A 21422-nucleotide genomic window follows, 5' to 3' on the forward strand; every position below is an offset into this window, starting at 1 on the left:
AGCGAATTCGGATTGAATCGGATCCGAAAATGATTATTAAGCAAATATACATATAAAAATAGAAGTAAGTTTTTTCATGTAAATTTGTGTGTAGTTGTAGACTATAGCTAAATGTACACACTTGTTTCATACAACAAAGCAAATTGGATCCTAATAGCATACATATTTCTGCCGATGAACTAACTATACTGTCTAAATATTTAGGGTTGAACTATTTTTCTTGGATTATCCTTTTTATGAATCTCGGATAATCCTAAAAAAATAACGGATAATTCGTATCCGTCGGATAGTATCAATACCATATCCGCTACCATATCTGTCGGATATCCGCTTGATCACTATCTGCATCTACATCAATATCTAGCGGATTTCTAAAGCATACCATATCCTCAAAAATGGATACGGTCGTGGATTCGGAGCAAAAATTATCCGTACTCTTTACATCCCTAATAACCGCTATCACATATGCAATTCTTTGAAGTATGTACTTTCGTCTCTTGTTCCGGTGCTCTTTCTCCGTCTCTTCCGTCTTTGGCTCTCTTCTGCCAAATCATCACTTGCAGCATGTAGTTAAAAAATTGAAAAGGCCTTGTCTGGGCTCTCTGAAGTATGGCAATTATTTATCGTACACTCCTCTGATGCTGTGCAGCAGCCGCGTGCTGAAGTGCACAGTCCGGTTGACCAGAGTGAGATATACGCAGGTACTAGATAGATCTGTGATAGTTTGCCACTCCCATTCGCTGCCAAGGTGCAGCTTGATCTATGCGCAGTAGGGGATATTAGCAAGAGCCAAGGTGGTTCGTGCTGGATCTGAATCTGGATTTGTGGGGATTATCCAATTTATTGCTGGGTTGCAGGCTTGCTGCTGGATCTTGGGGTGGTGGCAGCTCCCGTTGATCCTCAGGTACATTGAAGCGACAATGCTAATCCTCCATTTTTCACACTAGTGTAGGTGACCATTCATATGTAAATGGATATTTTTTTCTGACTTGGGTTTGCATATACCATAGATTTCGCAGGTTTTCCTATAAATGACTACTTACTTCCGTGAATAAATTATCAACATTATATATACTGAGTGTACATCGTTGTACATCTGTTGCAAAATTATAAGCAACAATACATTGGATAGAAATAAAATTTCTTGTAGGCGACCATTCTTATAGATTTTTTTTTCGACCTGGTTTTATATATTCCATAAATTTTCGGAGATTTTCCTGTAAATGACTGCTTACTTCCATGGGCAGGTTATCTACATTGCAAAGTTATCGGCAATAATTCATTGGATTGAAAGGAAAAACAATCTTGTAGGTGACCATCTGTATGGATCCTTTTTTTGACTTGGGTTTATGTATATTCTATAAAAAATCAACAAATTTTGCTGTAATTGACCCTTATTTTCGTGGATAGGTTAACAACATTATATACTGAGTGTTGGGAATCTGTATTAATAACAAAAAATGGAACAGAAAGCAGAGATTCCAGAAAATATGCTTAGAGACTTGATCCAAGATACCGACAAGACAAAGTGGAGATTGAAGAACAATCATAATATCAAGTATTTTTCGGAAGATAAGATTAAGAGAATAACCAGCAACTACAGCACCAAACTTGGAAACGGTGGATTTGGAGAGGTTTACAAAGGAGTTCTTGAGGATAATCAGTCAGTTGCAGTGAAGAAATATATCCACTCAGATTCGCTGCAAGAGTTCGCTAAAGAGGTAATCATTCATAGTCAAATCAATCATAAGAATGTAGTGAGGCTCATTGGGTGTTGCGTTGAGAAAAATGCTGAGATGTTGGTCCTCGAGCATGTTAGCAATGGAAATCTCAGTGACCTGCTTCATTTGGGTGATACTCCAATCTCTTTGGCCACAAGATTGAACATTGCTATAGAATGTGCGGAAGCCCTAGGCTGCATGCACTCCATGTACAGCCCTGTTCTTCACTGCGACATTAAGCCCTCTAATATCCTTCTGGATGATAATTTTCACGCCAAAATATCAGATTTTGGAATATCTAGGCTTCTCTTGGGAGACAGCAACACTGAATGCACTATAAATGTGAAAGGGTGTATTGGTTATATGGATCCAGAGTTTCCAAAGCAGGGGTGTCTGACCGTGAAGAGTGATGTTTACAGCTTCGGGGTTGTTCTTGTAGAACTAATTACCAAAACAAAACCAACTGACAAGGCAAAGAGAGTCATTCAGAGATTTGGTAAAGCTTCTGCAAAACGGACGTCTATAAGAGAGTTGTTCGATGCAGACATTGCAAATGAGAGCAACATGAAGGTTCTCGAGGCAATTGGAAAAATTGCAAAAGATTGCCTGAAAGAGGAGTATGACGAGCGTCCTGAAATGAATGATGTCGCTGGACGCCTCCGGGAGCTCAGAGCAGTTGTAGAAAAATCCCAAGCAAAGTCACAAACAAGTTGGCGTTTCTTTAGCGGTGGTCAAAATGAATTGAAAATAGACAATCCTGGCGCGGGCAGTGTTGCGTCCGGATCAATTCTCGGTAAGATGAAGAGTGTAAGCATTTTTAATAGAAACACACCAAGTTTCAAGAAGGGTCTGCTTGCCTCTGTCGGCGTCCCGCAGTACTCGTACGCGGATCTGAAGACGGTGACAAAGAACTTCACTGATGTGGTGGGCCGCGGCCCGTACGGCATAGTGTACCGCGGAGAGCTGCCTGATGGCCGCGCTGTGGCGGTGAAGCAGTTGCACGGGCTGGGCGGCTGTGATGCGGAGTTCTGGGGGGAGGTGACTACCATGGCGCGGATGAATCACCTGAATCTGGTGCACATAAGGGGATTCTGCGCGGATAAGGAACAGTTCATGCTCGTCAACGAGTTCTTGTCTAACAGCTCTCTCGACAAGTATCTCTTCGCAGCGTCCACGGGGGAGGGCGACGATCATCAACGGCAGCTGCTCCTGCTGGACCTGAACACGCGCCACCAGATTGCACTTGGGGTGGCACGTGCCATGGTGTATCTGCACGAGGAGTACTGCTTGGAGTGGCTGCTGCACTGTGACATTAAGCCAGAGAATATACTCCTAGGTGACAACTTCTGCCCCAAGCTGGACTTCGGGTTGTCCAAGCTGACTAGCAAGAAGGAGAAGGTCACAATGTCCAGGATCCGTGGTACCCTTGGTTATATGGCGCCTGAGTGGGTCATCCACCGTGAGCCCATCACGGCCAAGACCGACGTCTACAGCTTCGGCATGGTGCTCCTTGAGATTGTCTCCGGTCGCCGCAACTACGGGTTCCGGCAGGATTCACTGGGCAGCGAGGATTCGTACTTCCCCAACTGGGCCTACGAGAAGTGTTACATAGATCGCCGGATCGAGGACATCCTCGACCCAGCCCTACAAACAGAAGGCAGCGAAGACGAGGCAATGGTTGAGCGCATGGTGAACACGGCCATCTGGTGCCTCCAGGACCGTGCTGACACGCGACCCTCCATGGGAAAGGTGCTCAAGATGCTCGAGGGCACTATTGAGATGATCCAACCAGAAAAGCCCACCATTGCGTCTAGCTTCTTGGAGAACTGAAGTGACCGGAGGTTAGACAAAAGGTACGGGATATTACTGATCTGGGGCATGGGTCCAAAGAAATTGAATAGAACTAACTACGTGCATTTGAAATTTAATAGTACTAGATATCTGCAAATATTGTGAAAAAAATATGTATTTTGTGAGCTGTGCAGAATTATTAAAATTTTATCCACGCATACTTCTTATCAAAAGTTAACAGGTAATAATGCATTAGCACTGACGAATGATGACAAGCAGCTTAAGCAACAGTTAAATTAGCATTAGCACTGAAAGTTCAGAAAAACATAATGAATCCCTCATTAGCAGATTAAAAAGTTCAGGTACTAACAAGGTTTAGAAACCTTCAACCATTTACGCCTACCTCTCTTACAAACTGACTCAAACGACTTACAAGTACATTACAGCAAACACACAAAGCATCCAAGGCTGCAACAACCAACATCCGCAACTAACAAGTACCAAGCATGGCATTTCAGTTAACCTGCCTCCAGTCCATGGCATTTGACTCGGCAGCACTTCGCTCTGTCAAACAACTACCTGGCTACCTGATGTAACCTTCATGCTGCGATCCGGTTCTGTCTTCCTGCTTCAACAACCAACACCAAGCATAAAACAATAGCAAACTTCGTATATGAGCGCATTAGGATAACACATAACAACATTTCTGAAGGAAGATAGCCTTCCAAAATAGCCCATGATGCAGCAGCTATTCCAGCTGCGACCAAATTCTGAAACTGAAAACCCCGTTTCCATGTAGCTGCTGGGAATGCTTTGTAGGCCAAACGAGCAAAATGCCACATTAAAAACGTATTTGGAAAACTAAAACCTTAGAGACCTGATACTGCTTGTTTTCGCTGGTTAAAGTTCTAATAAAAGAGGCCGTATGCATCGCTTGATGCAGAGGCTGGGGATGCCCCATTTCGAGAAAAAAAAGTTTGCAGATTTACCCATAAAACTGACAGTTATTTCCATTTCAAGGTTAAAGTAATATTCACAAGTACTCCAATTCTCCAAACTTCCTTATGAAGAATAGGAAACTGTAGAGGTTTCAAAACGACAAAGCAAGATCTCTTCCAGTAACCCATACTAGGATTTAAGCTCCAATCACTTTATCTAGCTTATAACTCAAGGCAATATCAGCAGAGTTTTGGAACTGCTACCGCATGTTCATTGAATCCCCTACCAAAATCCCTCTGAAGTCTGAACCTAATATACCTTGTTGTTCAGAACGTGAGAAACTGTTTCTTGCTTACTATAAGTAAGATAATAGAGCTTAGGAAAATGATACTGATAAAAGGGGAATTTTGAGTCACTTCCTCACAATTAATCGATTATCAGGATTTCCAATTTCAATTTTAGAGACTTCCTTACAAGTAATAGTACAAACATGGCCTATGTACTAACGGCCAGCTAATACTTAGCTTTGACTATAGCTATATAAATCCGCATTATTGACCAATTATCACCGTTTCCAATTTCAATCATGTTGACGTTCTTACAAGTAATACTACAAAGATTGTACTAATGGCAAGCAACTCGCTGCTTATATTTAGGATTGTACTATAAAGCTGCATAAACTTGAACGAAGAGCAAAAGGTTGGATGTTGCAAACATCTCATCATATGCTACCTAGCAATTTAAAAAATCACATTAGAATTATGTAGCTATGCATATATGAGCATTGAGGGCACAGAGAATACAAACAGTTATTCTGAACTTTCTGTTTATGTCTTGAGGAGTCCACAATGATCCCTATAGGAGTCTGAAAGTTGAACCACACGCACCACAAGGAATAATGCATATTACCTGGAGTGTAGAAACCAAAGACTTGAAACAGAGTGTGAGATTTCCCAATCACACACCTTCTTCACACGCCTTGACTGGAGATCAATTGCAAATCCACCAATGGGTCGGCTAATGAAAATGGTATTTGTTTCCACGGCAAAGCCTACCACCTTCGCACAATTTCAATTGGAAGCAGATTGCGCAGGTTGATTACCCTGTTCTGAACCCATCCTTTATCGCCGATGTCACTTGCCTACCTTGACCACATGTAGAGACATGAACCCTGGCCTTCAGCAACTCCTAATACAGTACATCATCATTCACAGAAACGACATACGCATACGCTTGGAACACATGAGGTCGGTGGATCACCCTGAGGCCGTGCCTGGCCATGTCGTACTTGAGGATGAGTTCCCTGTAGCACCGGAAGTAGAGCAGAGAGCCCCGCGGGACTACGAGCCCCCGTGGTCTCTATCATGAGCAGGAACATCGAATCATGCTCCTTACCTTACACTTTTCTTAGGTGAGCCAGACTCAGTTAACTTGAGACCTAGACATAGCATTTTAGTAAGGGCACATCTAGACTTGTAACTCATGTGTAACTTATAGGCCAGCATGAATCTCAAGAGCAAATTCAATAGCTTAATTTTAATTTTTTTTGTAAGTTACAGCCTAGGTGTTTTTTTGAGGAAACAGCCTAGGTGTAACTAGGAAAATCTTAGTTGCAACCCATTTGTAACTAAGGAAACCTCAGTTGCATCTCACTTGCAACTATCATATTAGCACAAATCAGGTGACAAATCCAATGTCTAAGGAGTCGACTAACTAAGAATTAGCAATTAGCAATTTAATAATGCAACAAAATGACTACATGCATCGTTCCGTGTTGAGGCTGGGTACCCCATTTAAAAAAATCACATATAAGGGCACTAAGTATTCCGAACCAAAACTTTGACTAACAATTTGATTGATAAAAAGCAAGTTACATAACACCAAAAATATATGTTGAAAACATCTTTTAAATATGAATCCAATAGTATACTTTTGGTGATATATAATTCATATTATGTTGATCAAAATATTAGTCAAAGTTTTAGCTCAAAATGAATGATGGCCTTGTATATAAGAACAGAGGGAGTATCTTGTACCTAGAATATTCCATAAAAATATCCAAATCTAGATGTGTTTCTTCTATTTTTTTCATAAATAATATTTATTTACTGGCTTCATAGAATTATGAGAACACGAATTTTCTTGAAGCCTCTAGTTCATATCTCCTGGGTGCTATTTTTTTTGTAGATTCCCCTCTACCTCAGTGATTCATGGTACATTCTGCTCTCTTCTACTTCCCACGATATCTTTTTTTTTACTTTTCTTTAAAAATCTTTTAAATTCTTCCATGCTGAATATCTAGTTACTCCAAACGGCTAATCCATTCTCTAAACCTTCTCCAGGATAGATTTCTTATACTACTATTTCTTAGAATTCTGAAAGCAAAGTTTCAGAAAAAAATACCAATCTTAAAGCAAAGTTCAGAGTTTCACGTCAAATTAATTTTGTAGACTGGTGAAGAAGGGGATTTCTCAGGACGCTTTATGTGAAATTCGTTTTAGGTGATTTTCTGACATGGCCAAAGGCTTTGGAGCAGTAAGTTTTCTGTAGGCCCCAAGCTTGGCCTGGTCCAGCCAGCTGGAAGGTAAACTAAAATGGTAAGGAACACGGAAATATGCCGTAGTATTCCTCTGGACTTTCAACCTACCAGTTTGAATACCTGAGATAGGCACCATGCGGCGAGAGCAATTTGGTTCCTCCAAGACGATGGAAGCTGCAGGTGAGGATCGATCAAATCGAGAGCCACGCGCTGCCGCATACACCGGAGGAAGGCAGCCGGTTGTACTGATGGCCAAGGCGGCGGCATCCTTGTAATTCCACCGAGGTGCAACGCCATCTGGTTACCCCGAGCTCTGCTTCGCATGGTGCAGGGGCGACGCCCCTCCTCTGCCTCAGGGTATGGATGCTGAATATCATTATCAACAGATATAATCAAATTGGGTGCTTATATATCATCCAATCCAAGGTCATAAATAGATTCATGCTGACAGTATCAACATATACTGTATAAATTAAATTGGATGCTTGTATATCACCCAATCCAATAGCATAAACAGATCCCCAAGAAAAAAAGAGCATAAATAGATGCACGCTGACAGTTTCAAATAAGCAACCTCTTCTTCTAGAGGATCATAACACGGTGAGATTTATGAAACAAGATCAGGCATGGAGAATATAAACTTTGACAAATTTCCACATCGTATTTATCAGAGCACTAGTACTTATATATAATTATATATATTTACAGATTGTTCCATTTCTCCAATTGGATTAGCACTTGTAATTAACATCTGATTGGTTCCTAAGATTTAAGGACAGGTCTAGCGGGCGGCCGCGTGCCCGTTCGTGCATATGAGCGCTCAACGAAAATGGAAAGTTCCTGTCGGACTCTTCTTACAGGTGGGCTTGTTGGCACATTCTGGCTCACTCTACCACCCGAGTCCCTACATCCTGCGGGCAACCCCGCCGACCGGCCTGGAGCACGCCGCCAGGGAGGGATCCAGCTCTTGACCCGACCTCCTCCCGCCGACAGGCCCTAAGCACCCGCGCTCGCCGCCGGCCGCCGGCCTCCCCTCCGGCACAGGAGCCACCGCCATCGATTTCCCCTCCAGCGCATGCCCTGGGCGCCAAGGCTTTACCCACGTGACCGCGCCATAGCAGGGGGCAGCAGGTGGAGAAACCGCACAGGCGCAGACCGGCGTCTCCCCGATGGGGAATCAGGGGAGATGGGACCGGTGGGGCTTCGCCGGCTAACGGCAGCGCATTACCCTTCGGCTAGGAGTACCACCCCCGTCGGCCACGCGCGCCGCCCCGGCAAACCGTGCTCGTCGCCGGCCTTCCATCTAGACGAGTGCCCCCGCTGCCGTACTCCCGTCCAGACGCCCGCTTCCGCCGTCAGCGTCGCTCCAACGCGCGCAGGACGCACGAGCTCCGCCGCCGGCCTCCTCCCGGCCGCCGCCAACTTGCCCACACGACACCGCGCCCGTTCAAACCCCGCAGCTCGCGGAACACTGGCTGCCATGTCGCTCCTCTCGGCGCAATTCCCGCTACAGCGCATGACCTCTGGTCCGTAGCGACCTCCCGCTGTGGCGCGCCCCTCTCCTGGCCTCGAGCTCGGGCTGGAACCAACTACGACCGGAATAGGCAACGTGGGGGTGGGGGCGGGCGTTTACTTGAGCAAATCAGGAGGGATCGAGAGATATCCGTGCGAGGAAGAAGAAGATGAGGGATAGAATTGAGTGGTGGGTCTCATATGAAAGAGAAGTTGGTACTTCGCACGGAAAATAAAGGGATATTTTGTTGCCTCAACTGATATAATAATTGCTAAAAATGCTAGTTTCTTGCCTAGCAGTAGTTTGTTGCCTAAAAATCACATATATGTATCAATTTGTTGCCTAAAAACACGTAGTAGTTGCTACAAATGCTAGTTTATTACCTAAAATCATATAATAATTGTTGGCTAAATAATAGTTGTTACCTAAAAGGATAGCAACGATGCAGGGTAAGAAACTTGTCGAAATTGGGACATAGGGTGCTAAAGTTGCTTCGCCAAAAGCCGAAAATGGACCGCCATGACCAAAGTTGCTCTATCGGGCACCAAATTTACTTTATCGGACCCCAAAGTTGTTCTACAGGATTTAAAAATTGCGCCGTCGGGCACCAAAAGTTGCTTTGGCGCGAGGCACAAAAGGGGTGGGGTGGAGGGATTGGCTGGCTCTATTCCTCATTTTTTTTAGAAGGATTAGTCGCTTTGAAAAAAAGAGACGGGAGAACAAAATAAGTTCAGAGGAAAAGAGGAAAACAATTTCTTGGGTCGGTACCCATGATCTGTCGGCTACAAAGTTGTGCACCAAAATTGCACTGTCACTAAAGTTGCAATGTTGCGCACCATAGTTGCTCTATTGGCACCAAAATTACTCCGTTGAACACCAAAATTGCTCCATCGGACAGTAAAGTAGCTCCACGAGGAAGCAACTTTGGTGCGCAAAAGAATAAAGTAGATTCACAACAGCAGAAGCAACTTAGCAACAACTATAGGCAATTTCAGAACAATAGTAGACAACTTTACAATAATTAAAAGCAACTTAGCAACATTCAGAACGGCGGAATAACTTTAGTCCCGATGAGGTAAATTTGACAACTAAGAAGCAACTTTTGCGCGCGACGAAGCAACTTTGGTGCAAATTTTGGATCATTGATTATCTCAACACATAGTAATTACTTCATTATCTCAATTTGTTGCCTCAATAACTATGAGTGCCATCGTTAGCCAAATTATCGATTCGATAAGAAGCTTTATAATATCGGTAGACAACTTTGTAGCACCGGGAACCAAAGTTGGGCCGTCAGACGCCGAACTTGCTCTTTTCGGCACTAAAGTTGCGCCGTTGAGCATCCAAGTTGCGATGTTAGATATCAAAGTTACACCATCTAACACCATATTTGATCTTTTTGGTGTACTAAAGTTACGCCTCCGGGCACCAAAGTTGCAACTAAACAAACAACGCGTACGCAACTTCAAGCTACGAGACACAACTTAGCAATAGTGGTAAACCATCCCACGACAACGGTAGGCAACTTGGATAGGTCAGAGGAGCCACGGGAGGCGACAAGACCTCCGCGTTAGGAAAACGAGCTGCGGCTAGGGTTGTGGTTTCGGCACCAAAATTGCCCTATCAGGCACAAACCTTGCTTTGTACCGCACCATTGTTGTGCCGTCGACACCAAATTCGTTGTTGTTGGGCACCAAAATTGCCTTGAAAGTTAATTTGTCACGCACTAAAATTACGCCGTTGGGGACCAAAATTGCCATATCATGAACAAAACTTGCTCTATTGTGTGCCAATATTGTGCCAACTGGTACCAAAGTTGTGTAGTTCGTCTCCAGAGATGTGTCAATCACATCATTAGAAGCCAAATATGCTGGCAACCCATTACCTCTAGATGATGCCAACGGTGCTACTAGTGAATTATTCCTAGATATGAGCAGTTTCTCCAGAAGCAAGGTCCATCATCATTAATCAATCATGGATAGCCAGGAGAAAAAGGAGGCCATCCACGATTATGATAAAAAAGAGATGTGGCAGTAGTACAACGGATAGGCGAGTGAAAGATCGAGAACATAACCGTATGATGTATGATCAAGTTGTCGCCCGCTGCTATGAAAGTTTCGTGTCGCAAAAAAAAAAATACTAGTAGGCAACTGTATCGTGGTGTAAGGCAAATACAAAATATTATAGGCAACTTTTTTATAATAATATGTAATTTCATCAGTATTTACATGTCGACGCAACATGGCACAACCGAAGTAGCGTTTAACAAACCCGTAGAAATTAGCAGCCCAATGCTAAAGAATACTAGGTCGTTTCCGTTCTTTGTTTCTGCCCTTGCGTTACAAGATCACGTGAAGCAATCAGCACTCAGCAGCCACCACCAAGGTTTGACTGATAGAAAAATCCCCAAATCAGTTCCTTTCTCCGCGCGTGCATCCAGTGGCACCAAATCGACTACTACAGCGCTTAGATGGTTGACGGGAGCGGCGCAGAAGGAATCGAGGGGAAGCGTCGGCGCAGAAGGAATCGAGGGGAGGAGTCCACCGAGGAGTGGGGGCAGGTGGCCGGAGCTGCTGCTGGAGTAGGAGGTTGGCGACACGATGGACGAAGCTCCTGCTGGAGATCGGCGGCGCAGTATCCGGAGCAGCTGTTGCGCGAGGAGGTCAGCGTCGCGGCAGCCGGAGCAGCTGCTAGACGAGATCGTCTGGAACGCACCGGCCGACATTGCGGCTGGAGGAGGAGGTCAGCGAGGCGGCGGCCGGAGCAGCTGCTGGAGGTCGGGACATGGGGGCCGGAGCAGGAGCGACGCGATCGTGCGGATCCGGTCGAACTAGGTGGGGATTCGCGGCCAGGACGAACGGACCCCAAGCTCGGTCCTTGATATTTTTCTGGGCGAAGCGAAGTCGCTGGCCTAGCTCGTTTTGTCGTATAGCGCGTGCGCTCAGGACGTCCATCTGGCAGCCGCCCGCCCAGAAGAATTTGGGAAGATTTAAAGCTTTGCAATTAGCACAGAATGAATGAACGAAACCGATTCAATTCATTCGTACCTTGCGCGCTTCCTCGAGGGAGCCTCGTCCTCGCGAGCAGCAAAATCGCCGGCGTCCTCCGACGAGGACGCCGCATCCAACACGCCGGCACCAGACGCGGGCTCGGCCTCGGCGCAATCGTTGTCGTCGTCAGCAGCAAAGAAGTCGTCGAAGCAGCACTCGTCGCCCGCAATCTCCTCCTCCTTCAACCCCGCATCATCATCGACGGTGTCACCTGCGGCCAACATGGCGTAGCCCAGCTGGTCGTCAACGTAGAAGTCGTCCAAGAAGTAGTCGTCGACGGCAAGCTCCACCTCACCCTCCACTCCCGTCGTCTCGGCATCGTCGACGCCGGCACCGAAGCAACCGTCGTCTGCAACAAAGTAATCGGTTAAGAAGTACTCATCCGGAGCAAACTCCTCCTGCTCCGCTGTCGGTGGTGCACCGACCTCGTAATCGTCGCCGTCCTCCATGAGGAACCTCTCCAGGTCGGTCACGTACGCCGACATCCCGCCCTCGTCCTCCTCGCGATCTCCCGCGCCGTCGTCCGTCACCACGGATTCCGGCGAGCTCTCCCTCCCGCCGTCAGGAGAACCCAGATCCAGGCCCAGACCGCCGTCCTTGCCTGGTTCGGCGAGAAAGGAATCGCCGAAGTCGGCCGGGAGGTCCAGGTCGAAGCACTCGAGCAGCCCGTCCAGGAAACCCAGGTCGTCGAAGTCGAAACCAGCGTCCAGCGACAGCGAGGCGGCGTCCATGGCGCACGAACGCGATGAAGCTTCCGCCGACCGATGAGCTAATTGGAGGTTTTCAAACTGTGATGACTGATGACGGGGACGTGGATCGAGTAGAAGAGGATGGATTATATAGGAGCGGGAGAGAAGATAGAATCGGAAGGAGGTGACGTGGTCGAGGTCGGCTCGTCGTCGGTCGCGCGGGATTCCTTACCGCGCAAGGTTTGGATAATCCACACGGTTGACGGCTCCGTCTCCGGGAAGTTTCCGGCCGTTGTGGAAAAAAAAGGAAGCGCGCACGTCCCGATCGACGTGGGCAAAATGAATTTGGTGCGTGATTTTCTTTCCTATGGCGGTTCGATCGGGGGTAGCCGACACGGAGACGGGGAGGCGTTGGATGGGATATCAACGGTGGCGGTACCTAGATTGGGGTTTCTCCGGAGGCTTCGAGGTTTTGTGCGTGACAAGCGTGGACTTAAAGAGTTTCACGTCAACGCGGCGTACATCGTGGACTTCTTTGAAATGGAAACACACACGTACTCACCGATTAGGCACACGTGTCCCCGCACCGCAGAGTGTCCAAACTTTTAATAAGTCTCGGGGCACGGAGGCACGTGGGGCGGTTCCTATTCTCCGCTCATAGCCGGAGCAATCCAGCGATCCGCACAAGGAGGACTGATTCTGGGCCGGCTCATTAACGGCGACAGTGTCTGCTTTTTCCGCTTTTGTTCAGTTTATTCTGATTTTCGACCGGGTTTTTCAATTTTTCCAGTTAGTTTTTCTTGAACTTTTTTCAAACTTTAAATTCTCAAGTTTTCTGAAATTTTTAAAATCCGATTTTTTTTCAAATTTGAACATTTTTATAATTCGTACACTTTCCAGATCCAACTGTTTTTAGATTTATTTTCTAAAAAAACATTTAAACTTTTTTAGATTCATACATTTTTTTAATACAAACATTTTTTTAGATTCGAACACTTTTTAAATTTGAACATATTCTAAATTTAAACATTTTTTTAGATCCGAACATTTTTTAATTCGAACAATTTTCATATTCGAATAAGTTTTAGCTATATTTTTGGCAGAAATAAATTTTCATATAGAAGTGTTTTCTGAGAATGAGGAAAGCTAAAAGAGAAACTACAAAATATTTTGGCAGAAAGAAAGAAAAGACTAGAAAGTCTAGCTCAGATGTATATAGATGATATATATGTTATGAATGTATTCTTTCATTAGTCACACAATGGAATTCTTGGGTATAAGTACCATATTGGTTGGTATGAGATGTCATACAACACAACGCAATTCAAGAATACAATGGCCTAAGTGACTGATAAGGAATGTGGTAATAATGCACGTCTGGACAAAATAAAGTGTTATTATGTTCATCGTTGGCATTCTACCTAGCCCTTCAGATATATAATAAAGAACTTAATAATTGTTATTTAGCTCTGGTCAAATAAAAACAATGAGTTGTTAAAGGTTATGACGACCATACTCCATGTACGATGGATAACTTATTATAAATCTTAATTGTGAAACACACATGCATAACACTGACACTAAAACACCATAAGGCAAATGATTTGAATTCCACTCATTTGTGGAACCCCATTTAGGTCATGTTAGAAAGGAACACATGAGGGAACTCCATGCAAATGGATTTTTGGAGTCAGTTGATATTTGAATCGTTTGACGCTTGCAAATCTCTTCTAAAGAGAATGACTGAAATACCGTTCATAGGCCAAGAGTTGAACGGGCAACTAACTTAGTGGAAACATACATGATGATGTATGTGGTTCACTCGGGCATAGTTCTCATGCGGGAGATTCTTCTACTTCATGAAAACTTCCAACAATGAATTGAGTGTATATATAAGGATATATTTATTCAATAAGGAAGAAGTTTGAAACATTTGAATAGATTCAAATAAATTTCACCATGAAGTGGAAATCATCGTAATAGAAAATTCAAATATATATGATTGGATCATGGTGGAAATATTTGAATTACGATTTTTAGCGAACATCTAAGAGAGTTTTGAAATTGTTCTACAACTCACGTTTCTTGGAGTATCATAGTGATGATGGAGTATCCGAGAGACGTATCCAAACCTTGTTGGATTAATGATGAGATAATATATTATGACGCCATTATATTTTTGTGGATTATGCTTTAGAGACTACCGCTTTTACACTGAATATATAGAGCATCATCATAATCTGTTGAAATGACACCATACGAGTTATGGCATGGGTGTAAACCCTAATAGTCCTTTCTTAAATTTTGGTATGCATAGCATAAGTAAATAAGTTTACAACCAAAATCGGATGAATGTCTTTGTTGGTTATCCCAGAGAATTGATTGGGAATTCTTTCCACTATGGAGACAAAGACAAAAGTGTTTGTCGATGTTTCTTATTTCCAAGAAATTGTTTCTAGCGAAGTATTTGAGTGAGAGGACAATAGAACTTGATAAGGTGGATGAACCAAAGCATGATGATCAGAGTAGCGCAGCATCAGAAATGGTTCTGGAAGCGGACACGATGATCATGGCTCCCATGTCTACAAAGTGTTATAGTCATGAAGATCGAAGTACCTATTGAACCTTGTAGGTATGGTTTACTTTGTGATCAAATAAATGATTTGTGAACAAAGGATTGATTTTGAACAATGATAAACCAACTACATACAAAGAAGCTATGATGAGCCCTGACTCCGTTAAAATGGCTATGCGCCATGAAATCCAAGATAGGTGAATACTTTTTGAAAGTAAATGGATCTATAAAATTGATGGACTTGGATGGAATATCCTTGAAGAAGCTCGACTTATCGAAAAGATGTTTACGACAAAGTTCAAAGAGTTGACTACGATAAGATTAGATCTTCCGTAGCGATGCTTATAGTCTATGTGGATTATTCTAGTAATCGCTACATATTTCTTTTATGAGATATGCTAGTAGGATGGCAAAATACATTACTTTAACAGAAGTGTGTATTAAAGGTGTATACAAGATACAACCAAGAGTTTTGCTGGTCCGTGGAATACTAGATAGGTATACGAACTTCAATTGGATGAAGTGAGTATCGCAGAGTTGGAATCTTAATTCACCGGATGAAATAGTCAAACAGTTTTTGATTTCATCAGAAACGATGAAGAAGCTTGCATTTGCAAGAAATTAAGTGAGAGCGCTGAGACATATTTATAATACTTTATGTAGATGACATATAGTTGGTTATAAATGATGTAATTATATATTTGATTAAAAAGGTTTCATTGAGAATTAAATTCAATGAAAGGATATGAACTGAAACATATTTAGTGTCAAGATCTATGAAGATAGCTTGAAACATATAATAAGTTTAAAGTACATAGAATGAATATTGAAGTAGTTCAATATAAAAATATTAAGAAGGTGTTCTTTTCCATGTGAAGGTTTAACAAGACTTGAGTGTATTTCACACTCGATGAGTAAAAACACATGAGTGATTTTGGATCACGAATAATATGTACAAAATCAGATGTCCTGTGCTCTAAAAAGTTAGGAGCATATACCAGAATGATTCATGTGATGATCATTGGACGATAGTAAGAATATCCCTGAGTGCTTTAGAAGAACCAAGTATATATATAGTTTTATATGGGGTAATGACAAACAAATCGTTGTAAGGTGTTACACCGATATTAGTTTGGTCACATATAAAATCTCAATTAGGCTAAGTGTTGATTAAAAGGTACTCCCTCCGGTTCATATTAATTGACTCTAATATGGATGTATCTAGACACATTTTAGTTCTAGATACATTCATATTGAAGTCAATTAATATGAATCGGAGGGAGTAGCACAATGAGCTAGAAGGAGTCTATGCTAGATTTAGATGAGTTCTAAATATTGTGACGGATTCTACAAAAGAAGGCAGAGTATGTCATTGTTTTGACAATGACTGAGGATGTTAAGTAGAGAAGTTCTTTGAGAACTTGGTGTAGTTCCGATAGTGTCAGAACTTTGAAGCTATATTGTGTGTGGCAATATTAGTGACATATTTCAGACCGCGGAATTAAGGTCCCACCAGAAGACCGAACATATACGATTAATGCCGACTCATTTGGAAAATGAGTGATGCGTTGAGACGCAAATGAATTACAAAATACATACGTTTCTGAGCGTGTCAGATCCGTTGACTGAAACCTCTCCCGTGAGCAAAACATGATAAGCACCATAAGGCCAAGGTGTTATATCTTTACAAATGTAAACTAGATTATTAACTCCAGTGCAAGTGGGAGACTGTTGGAGATATGCCCAAGAGGCAATAATAAAGTGGTTATTATAATATATCTTTGTGTTTATAATAGATGTTTGCATACCATGCTATAATTGTATTAACCGAAACATTGATACATGTGTGTTATGTAAACAACAAGGAGTCCCTAGTAAGCCTCTTGTATAACTAGCTTGTTGATTAATAGATGGTCATGGTTTCGTGATCATGAACATTGGATGTTGCTAATAAGAAGGTTATGTCATTGGATGAATGATATAATGAACACACACCCAAATAAGCATAGCATAAGATCACGCCATTAAGTTCAATTTGCTATAAGCTTTCGATACATAGTTACCTAGTCCTTCGACCATGAGATCATGTAAATCACTTATACCGGAAGGGTACTTTGATTACATCAAACGCCACTGCATAAACGGGTGGTTATAAAGATGGGATTAAGTATTCGGAAAGAATGAGTTGAGGCATATGGATCAAGAATGGAATTTGTCCATCCCGATGACGGATAGATATGCTCTGGGCCCTCTCGGTGGAATGATATATCTAATTAGCTTGCAAGCATGTGACTGGTTTCCAAGGGACATCATATCACGGTACGAGTAAAGAGTACTTGTCAGTAACGAGGTTGAACAAGGTATTGAGATACCGATGATCGAACCTCGGACAAGTAAAGTATCGCGTGACAAAAGGAATCGGTATCGTATGTAAATGGTTCAATCGATCACTAAGTTATCGTTGAATATGTGGGAGCCATTATGGATCTCCAGATCCCGCTATTGGTTATTGGTCGGAGAGGAGTCTCGACCATGTCTACATAGTTCACGAACCGTAGGGTGACACACTTAAGGTTTGATGTCGTTTTAAGTAGATATGGAATATGGAATGGAGTTCGTATGTTTGTTCGGAGTCTCGGATGGGATCCAGGACATCACGAGGAGGTCCGAAGAATATGATTCATATATAGGAAGTCACTTTCCAAGTTTGGAAATGATCCGGTGCATTTATGGAAGGCGCTAGAATGTTCTAGAACTTTCCGGAAGAAATCACCATGGAAGGTGGAGTCCCGGTTGGACTCCACGAACCCTAACCAGCCAACCAAGTGGGAGGGTGGAGTCCATGGTGGACTCCACCTCCTTGGCCGGCCAAGAAAGGGGGGAAAGGGAGAGTCCGTGTTCCTCTAGGTTTCGTCCATATGGAAGTTTTGAATTGGGGTATTATTCGAACTTTTGGCTAAAGCCTTAGGGATTCCACCTATATAATGAGGAGGAGAGGGAGGGGGCAAGCTACTCTTGGCCGCACCACCAAAGGGGCCCCCTGGCCGGCGCCCCAAAGTCCCCCTCTCCCAAACCCTAGCCTCTCCCCTCCTCCATCTTCTCCCATGGTGCTTAGGCGAAACCCTGCCGGAGATCTCCACCACCACCGACACCACGCCGTCGTGCTGTCGGGATTCCGAGGAGGATCTACTACATCCACTGCCCGCTGGAACGGGGAGAGGAACATCGTCATCAACACCGAACGTGTGACCGAGTACGGAGGTGCTGCCCGACTGTGGCACCGTCAAGATCTTCTACGCGCTTTCGAAAGCGGCAAGTGATCGACTACAGCAACAACGAGATCTAATCTCGTAGGCTTTGGAAATCTTCGAGGGTTAGTCTCATAATCTTCTCGTTGCTACCATTTTCTAGATTGGATCTTGGCTTGTTATTCGTTCTTGCGGTAGGAATTTTTTTGTTTTCTATGCTACGAATCCCATCAGCTATATGTATAACTCGATCGGGCTCTAAGTAATGTGATGATGATGTATAATGTTGCTATGTTATATGTGTCCATATTATATCTGTCTATATTATATCTGTATGTAACCGGTATACTACGTATAAAACCTGTATAAAACCCATATAATACACCAGGCAGCACAAAATCGAGTATATCTGTACATTTTGTTCTGTGGCGCATCAAAATATAATCCAGTGGCGCACCAGGACCACTTGCGCCACAGAACCTTCTATTTCTGTGGCGCACCCACTCCAGTGCGCCACAGAAACCTTAATTCTGTGGCGCACGGACTGGTGCGCCATAGAAACCTTATTTTTGTGGCGAAGTTTCTGTGGCGCACCGCCCATGCGCCACAGAATCAGTTTTTGGTGCGCCACTGATGAGGCTTTCCCTACTAGTGCTAGTAGAATACGTATTGGAGTCATTTTTCTTGTTGTCCAAGCCAATATTACGTGCTGGTTCAACTTGTCGAGTCCTTATGCTAGTTCACCTCCATAATTCGCACCAGGTATAGCAATGACGGGTACCCGAAGGGTAATTGATGTCTACGCACGCTTCTATTCTTGTAGAAAGTGTTGGGCCTCCAATGCTGATGTTTGTAGAACAACAACAAGTTTCCCTTATGTGGATCACCCAAGGTTTATCGAACTCAACTCAGGGAGGTAGAGGTCAAAGATATCCCTCTCAAGCAACCTTGCAATTAAAATATAAGAAGTCTCTTGTGTCCCCAACACATCCAATACACTTGTCAGGTGTAGGTGAACTAGTTCGGCGAAGAGATAGTGAAATACAAGTCATATGGATGATTATAAGTGGTAATTGCAATCTGAAATAAAAATGGCAGCAAGCAAACATGTAGCAGAATTGGTTGTAAACGGTGTTTCAATGCTTAGAAACAAGGCCCAGAGATCATACTTTCACTAGTGGACACTCTCAACAATGATATCATAATTGATATTATCTCTTCACTATGCTACTCTGAATCACTCTCCGGTTGGATAACAAACACAAATTCACTGTGTAGGGCTGCATAAGCACTCCTTAAAGTTCACGTTCCCAATCTATGGATGCCCCATGCTATCACTTTGAGCATACAAAGATAGTACAGACAAGACACCACAATTCATAAGTATTTATGTAAATTAATCTTAAGAGACACACACGGTATGCACACTGTCACCTTCACACTGTGGGACAAGGTGTCTCCGGAGATCACATAATAAAATCACTTGAGTAGCATAATAGTTGAAGAATAACATCTACTTATTCAACTAGATTACAAAGCTCATGATCACATAAAGATCATATCATGGGAGAGAGAGATATACCACATAGCTACCGGTAAAGCCCTCGGCCCCGGGGGAGAACTACTCCCTCCTCATCATGGGAGTCAGCAACGGCGATGAAGATGGTTGTGGAGTCGATGGAGATGGCTCCAGGGGCAATTTCCCGTCCTGGCAGGGTGCCGGAATAGAGACTTTTGTCCCCCGAAACTTGTCTTCGGCGGCGGCGGAGCTATGGAACTTTTCTGGGAATATGACTCTGGTTTTTAAGGTTTTCGCGTCGGGGGGGGGGGGGAGAATTTATAGGCGAAAGGGCGATGTCGGTGGGCTCCCAAGGGGCCCACACCATGCCTAGGCACGACCAGGGATTGACCTGCGCCTTGGCGTGGTGTGGCCCCCCTGGTGCCCCCCTTCGTATCTCCTTCGGACCCTGTCTTCGTGACAGGAAAATAGGAACTTTGGCTTTCGTTTCGTCCAATTTTGAGAATATTTCCTGTACAACTTTTCTGAAATACAAAAACAGCAGAAAACAGGAACTGGACTGTGGCATCTTGTTAATAGGTTAGTTCCAGAAAATGCATAAAAATGTCACGAAGTGTAAATAAAACGTATAGCAATTGGTGTAAAACAAGCATGAAGCATCAAAAATTACAGATGCGTTTGCAACGTATCAGCATCCCCAAGCTTAACTCCTGCTCGTCCTCGAGTAGGTAAGTGATAACAAGATAATTTTTGAGGTGACATTCATCCAACATAATCTTGATCAAGTTATTGTAAAAGGATTGCAAGCTGGGATCAAAGTACTCTAAACATAGGCATGATAGATATAATTATAACAATAGCGCTTAGCAACTATGTTACAATATGAGAAGTAACTCAAACAAAAGATCATGAATAATTATGCACTGAAAGCAACTATTTGGTTTTGAGCATAGAGAAAACATAGCAAAGTGGTACTCAGCTTGTCCTTTATGAAGTAGCAAAACATAAATGCCAGAACACCTTTAAAGTTCATAAGGGTGACTAGATACAAATGATTTGAGAACAAGCAATAACATAATTATGAATCAATCAATAAGTCCTGGAACTATGCACATTATACTCAGAATGAAAACTATGCTCTCTTAATTGGTGCATAAAATTAGAAGATTAAGACTCAACATAAAAGTAAAAGGAGAGTGGATTTGGTGATCAGAAGGATACGTGTGCACCCTCTCTCTACCGTTGGATTTGTTCCAAGATTGTGACTTCATAAACGGCGATGAAACGCCGTCAAATCTGCCTACCTTATCGTTTTGCTGTTGTGTGTGGCAGCATGATGCTCACGCCGTGTGGAGACAGAATAAAAAAAAGGAAAAAGCTTGTGTTCATCCGGTGGATCGGCGCCACGCGACTCTTCCTGGGCTTATCGTCGCCGAGACAGTTATAGTTCAACAGGCAAACAGCTATCATACACATGTTCATCCAGAATACCACATCAGAATATTTCAACAATCCAGAATACCGCCCGTCTTCAAGAAACGCCCCAAATGCAGCTATTACAAGACCCAAACAGGCAAAAGTTACTTACATCTGCGCAAAAAAGTCACAGAGCAAAAGAACTAGAACTAAAAAATCACAGAGCAAAAGAAAAACCAAAAAATTCCCCATTTGTACACCCCCTTGTACAACACCCCGATGACCCACAAGTATAGGGGGTGTATCGTAGTACTTTCGATAAATAAGAGTGTCGAACCCAACGAGGAGCAGAAGGTGTTGACAAGCAGTTTCGATGAAGGATTCACTGTAAATGCTCACGGACAAGTATTCAGGGGGTTTTG

The 21422-nt window shown here is 43.4% G+C and overlaps 2 protein-coding genes across 2 annotated transcripts in view; one reads left to right on the top strand and one right to left on the bottom strand.

Moving 5' to 3' along the window:
• The first annotated feature begins 638 nt into the window (after window positions 1–638).
• Window positions 639–3619, top strand: LOC124670929 (probable serine/threonine-protein kinase DDB_G0271682). Its single transcript, XM_047207386.1, has 3 exons — window positions 639–904; window positions 1248–1307; window positions 1411–3619. Exon 3 carries the CDS (start codon window positions 1461–1463, stop codon window positions 3549–3551), a length of 2091 nt encoding a protein of 696 aa, XP_047063342.1. The 5' UTR covers window positions 639–904; window positions 1248–1307; window positions 1411–1460; the 3' UTR covers window positions 3552–3619.
• Window positions 3620–21168: 17549 nt separating this feature from the next.
• The window catches only part of LOC124670930 (probable ubiquitin-conjugating enzyme E2 23), a 71459-nt gene continuing 71205 nt past the window's right edge, over window positions 21169–21422 (bottom strand). The window contains exon 9 of the mRNA XM_047207387.1: window positions 21169–21174. Within this exon, the coding sequence (XP_047063343.1) occupies window positions 21169–21174 (6 nt within the window). The remainder of the gene's footprint in view (window positions 21175–21422) is intronic.

The sequence above is a fragment of the Lolium rigidum genome, chromosome 7 (assembly GCF_022539505.1).
Source record: "Lolium rigidum isolate FL_2022 chromosome 7, APGP_CSIRO_Lrig_0.1, whole genome shotgun sequence".
In the NCBI taxonomy this organism is placed as follows: domain Eukaryota; kingdom Viridiplantae; phylum Streptophyta; class Magnoliopsida; order Poales; family Poaceae; genus Lolium; species Lolium rigidum.

What these genes read in the sequence shown, in the direction of transcription:
- LOC124670929 (XM_047207386.1), top strand. Translation starts at nt 1,461, where the DNA reads ATGGAACAGAAAGCAGAGATTCCAGAAAATATGCTTAGAGACTTGATC.